Source organism: Apaloderma vittatum, unplaced genomic scaffold (genome assembly GCF_000703405.1).
Source record: "Apaloderma vittatum isolate BGI_N311 unplaced genomic scaffold, ASM70340v1 scaffold32109, whole genome shotgun sequence".
Lineage (NCBI taxonomy): Eukaryota > Metazoa > Chordata > Aves > Trogoniformes > Trogonidae > Apaloderma > Apaloderma vittatum.
The window spans coordinates 10,234-15,539 of record NW_009736383.1 but is presented as its reverse complement, the minus strand read 5'-3'; the positions used below and the strand labels follow the sequence as shown (position 1 = coordinate 15,539).

General features: G+C 42.1%; 1 protein-coding gene across 1 annotated transcript; it reads left to right on the top strand.

The window, feature by feature from the left end:
* Positions 1–800: 800 nt before the first annotated feature.
* On the top strand, positions 801–4,492 carry MINOS1 (mitochondrial inner membrane organizing system 1; the record flags this gene model as incomplete). Its single annotated transcript, XM_009876958.1, has 3 exons — positions 801–848; positions 1,406–1,515; positions 4,250–4,492. Coding segments are annotated over 3 exons (167 nt in total), but the record flags the coding sequence as incomplete, so codon positions are not given.
* Positions 4,493–5,306: the final 814 nt, after the last annotated feature.

The window sequence follows — 5,306 nt, the reverse complement described above, 5'->3', positions numbered from 1 at the left end:
CTGAACTCAAAGTTTTCCCCGTTTTATTTATGGAGTTATGGGAGGAGTTTTGCAGAGTTGCCTGACTTCTCATAAAAAATCCTAAGCGCACTTTCCAAGGAAAGCAAAAATTATTTTTAAATATGCCAGATGAGTTTTTTAATGATGCTGGATAGATTTTGGTATTTTTTTTTTCAACCACTGCAGTTATTTCTATATATAGTATAAGGATGTGAAAAGTCTCTCATTCCTAATGTGTTTAAATATGCTCCATAATGAATGTTGTGGATGTGAAAGATAAGCAGCCTGGAGCTTTCTTTTGCAAGGTATAGGGTAACACAAAGCATCAAGGTTTTGCTGCCCTCAGGACACACATTGAAGTGGTTAAAGCAGTGAGATAAACGAAATACAATAAGATATTCATCTGCGAAATCTAAAGCTCAAGGACACAATAAGTTTTCGTTTAAACATTTCTCATTTGCTGACAAGGAGCCAAATAAATCTTAATTCCACATCGTAGATGGTGACAGAAATTCAGTAACTTTCCCTGCGATGAGAGAGTCTGGTTTGTTTCCCAAATCGTGCTGATAATGTACTTGTCTGGGTTGGGGTTCTAAGCTGAATTAGCTGCTTACAATGACTGAAGAAAACAAGAATTATTTTCTTTTCGGTATAGCTATTTAAGCACCTTTGTGTTTGATGTGCTGAACTAATGTGATCTGATATTCCTGAGCCGCTACAAAGAATTAACGTAAACAAGTGAATCGTTTTCCATTGCTTTGCGTTGTCTTAGTCCTCACTCCCTGCGTTTCTTCTTACAGGTGCTGGGTTCGGGTTAGGAATCGTTTTCTCAGTCATCTTCTTCAAAAGTAAGTTTACAACTGCCTGCTTTCCTCATTTCTGTCTGTTGTAGGTGCCATTTAAAACCAAGAGATCTTTGAGGCATGTAAAAATCAGGATGGCAGGTCAAGTCTTTCATTTTTGGACACCTCTTTTCCAATGAGGTGGAGTTACCTAAGCTTGCAGCTGTTGCCTAACAAGGTTCTTGTGCGAATATCTCAGCTCAGATCCTGCAGTTGCAGGAAACCTTGAGCCAAATTACTGGAGCCATGTGTGTGGACATCAGTTTATGCCAGTCTTGCCAGGGTTTTAAAACTATGCTTTGGTAACAGAATAATTTTCAGCACTACCTTGAATTTAGAGATTGCTTTTCATCTTAGTATGATGTCTTACTGTAACTCGCGTTCTTCTGAAGTGCTCTGGTTTTTGCTTTTTTTAAGGATTCATAGAACTTGAAAATTAGTTATATGCATCTTCCAGTAGTTTATTCTTTCGTGGTACTTACTGAAAAATGCTGTCACTGTCATGTGAAACGAACAGCTTTTCTTTACTTTGATTTTTCTTCTCTGCTTGCCTTCCCTCACAGGAAAGACATGGCCGATCGCGTTTGGGTCGGGGATGGGGTTAGGAATGGCTTATTCCAATTGTCAGCACGACTTCCAGTCTCCATATCTTCTCCATGGTAAATTTGTAAAAGTAAGTATAGCTACTAGTTACTGTTAAGTGGTAACTGTTTATAAGTTAGCATTAAACGCGGATCTAGACACCGTTTAAATGGATATTCCTCTGCCTGTCCCGGAAGAGCACTAGTAAGAAGAAACTTGTGTTGCCGAAGCGGGGGTGGTTCCCCTGCTGTTTAGAAATCTGTAATGTCTGGTGGGTTTAGCAGTAAACTTAGAGGCTGGATACATAGAATTAGTTTAACAGATCCTGCAGGTAGGTTTTCCCACAACCTGAAAACAAGTATAGTAAAAATACGTGTTGGAAAAGCTGAAAAACTAAACTAGTGGGCAGATTCTGTCTTCAGACTTGGAAAGAAATGAGCTCGGAAGAAACTGAAAGTCACATCAGGTAGATCTGCCCATGGCAGCAGATCTTTGATCTTTTCTGGGATTTTGGGGGTTTTTCAACATGAAAACACTGATCACTTGTAAGTTTTGTGGCTTTATTTGGCTGGATAGTAATGTAACAGTTAGACTGAAGAAATTGTATGCTTTAAATAGTTTTGAAGAGGATAGTTAAATGAGTTCATTATTATCAATGACCCTACTGAGATAAACTATTTAAAAATAGTCAGCAAGAACCATTTGTGCACTCACAAACCGCTTACAGTGCACTGAGCCTACAAACCGACTTCATTAATGTTTTCTTTATTTCTTCCCATGTAAAAGTTGGGGCTGTTCTTGTGTTAATTTATCATTGTGGCATCGGGGGGTGGGGGAAAGGTGTGTGTGCATATTTCGGCTCCACAAGGCTGTGTACTGCTAAACTCATTTCACTGGTGCCGAAGAAGAGGTGTTCGCCAGGAGCTTTTCATAGCAAGTACACAGAATGTAAAATTTGCTCCTCTGTCCCTCGTTTGCCTGATGAAGGAGGCCTGAAGGTGTTTTTAAGGGTTTTCCTGATGTATCTAGAGCTGTAAATTGAGTCCAGTCCTCCTTAGATTTAGTGGCAGATGAGCTTTTGCCAGCCGTCTGCAGCCCTACCAGACATACTGGTTTACAAACGTTTTCTTCAGCTGCCTGTTACGAAAGGGAAACGATAACAAGGTCCTTGAACAACTTCTTTGGAATAAAATATTTCAGATAGCGAAATAGAACTTAGATGCAGCTGCTCCAACACTGCCAGCTACGGCCCAGAATCAAAAGTCTATGCATGAGTCTTCTGGCCAGATTTGTTAACATCAAAACATGTTAGATTTCCACACCGTCCTGAGGGCAATCTTCCAATTTATGTCTCCAAAAACAAAAATGGAAAGACACGCCTGTGGCTTCATATGAGTGGGAGATGCCTCGTTCACATGTTCTGAGAAAGCATCGTTCGTTCGAGGATGAATTTTTGTTACTAGGGCTGTTGGGCAGCAGAAAACTGACTTTCAGGTCAACCTAGTAAAGGATTTTGTTTGGATTAAGGACTAAGCTGTGCTCTGGAGCAAGGGTGGTCCTTCGAAGCATGAGGTAATTGGAAGGATGCTTCACAGAAAAAGCGCAGCTGCGTGCACGGCACAGGACCAGACAAATAGTTTCCAGTGCAGTGTCTCCGTGAGCTTTCTCTGGCACAAAGAGGCCAAACGTGCCAAGAGAGGGAAGAGGCGAGTGAAGCCATTTAATGGGTAATGTCATTAATTCTCTCCAAAATGTCGTGTCATGGATCATGGCTCCAGGGTTATTACAACAAAATTATTTCATTTCTCTTGGTTAGGAACATGGAAAATATTGTTGCATTATCACTCCTCCTTTTTTTCCTAGAAAATACTTGTAACTAAACTCAAGTTGAAAAGGACTTCCAGGAGGTCATCTGAGCCCAAACCAGGGTCAGGTATGAGGTCAGACCAGGTTACTTAGAGCTTTGTCCAATCTGGACTCTTGATTCTTCTGGATCAGGTTCTTAATTCTGAACTGTAAGTGAGAATGAGAGGACAGAGGACCTTCACGATACCCAATAATCCATCAGGAGCTTACAAAGTGACTTTGCAGCTGTTGCAGCTGTAACTCGGATCACGGCGCTGCCCATCCTTTGGGTTAGTAATCTGATCAGGAAACGCTCACAGCAGTGCAAGAGGCAATCATCTAGGCTGAGAGACTACTTAAAATGCAGAAAAGTTCTAATTTGTGGTCATAAGATTCTGAGGGGGTTTTTAAAGTAATTTGATCAAGTGGATTTCCCTGTGATTCAGCTGGGTTTAAAAACATCTAGCAATTATTTCAAGGCTTAAAACAGTATGGCTGAGACTTACATGGTCTAGGTTTCCTTGTGAAATGGAAAGTATCATATTTTTCAAGTTTTTTAGCCCATATTATTTATCAGCCACAACCCCACAGCCCTGTACTTTGATAGCAATGTGGATTATAGCAATGCACAAGAACACAAGAAGTCTGGCAACCGGAGCCTTTCCTCCGGCCATTCGCGGCTTGGATTTCGCTCTGATTTCCATTCAGAATGTGAATAGTTAACCTGAACAATAACGTTGGGCTTTTTTGAAAGTTTTATCCGAACAGAAGGTTATGTGTGTGAAACCCGGCATGCTTTTGGTATGCAAATAGCTGCTTAGCTTCTCCGCGGTCAGCTTCGAAGTCTAGCGAAGGATGAAAATGTTAGCCCACCTTCTGGAAGTGTCACGAAGCCGTGTGGCTTGCTTTACATCCTGCAGCACCTTCCACATAAGGAACCCAAATGGCTTTTTAATAATACCAGCCTTCTTGCTTTACAGGAACAGTGACTAATGATTAAGACTATCCCAGTGGGAAGGAAGGAGAAATCAATGATTATTCCTCAGGAATACTGAAGTGCCCCTGGAATAAGCCACGATTCTTCAGTAACGACCACCAGTAACTCTTTATACTCCAACAAACTGTTTCTGTACATGAAACACAGTTCTGTTGCTTGTTTTGTATCATGTCTCGAAAGTGCAAGGAGGAGCTCTTCTGGGAAATAAATAAAAGAAAAATGGCCTTCTCTGGTGTGTTGACTTTGTATGTTGAGTGAGGGGGAGAGAGAATGGAAGGAGAGGACTTCATTTTGAGTACCCAGCAGCTGTGACCACCTGGGTAAAAGCCACTGAGAGCTCTTCAGAAAAGACAGCCGTCGTACGTTCCTCTCCACTCTGGCAAGGCAGCCCCCATCTAACGTACAGTTCAAAGAAGCATTCCCACCTCATAAATCACCAGCTAGACCCCTGCTGCTTGTGCCGGTGTTTGGAGAGGAATATAAATACTCCTATGTCCTGTTTGTTCAGTTGCCTTTTAAAATCGGAATTTTGTGCTCTCTGAAGAGGCAGAACCCGAAAGGGCAAACGCTAACTGTGTGACTGGTGCAGCCACCCGGCGCTGTCTCTTGGAGCTTTGAGTCACGGAGTGACCCGAGTTTGAAACTTCGTGGTGTGGCAGGCCATTTAAACAGATGCACGTGCCATCTGGCTCTGAGCTTACCTTTTTGGCTTGATGGCTTTTTCACTCCTCTTCTGTGGGAGCAATCGGGTTTCGGTGCCTGGGAGTGGATCACAAATATTTAAAGCTCTTTATTGGCAAGTCACTGGTCCAAGTACTCCCTTTTCTGTTTACCCCAGTCCTCGTAATTGCTCATTCGCATGTTGTCTGCTGCTCTTCTTCTGACTCCGAGAGGTTGCCTTCACTGCTTCTTTACTCAGCACAATTTTCTAGCTCCTGAGCTGGCTCTCAAGGACCCCTTTTCCTTGTCCCGTGCTGACGATATGTTGTCCAAGTAGCACAAGATGTAAATGTGTATCCTCTGAGGTGGAAAGAGAATAG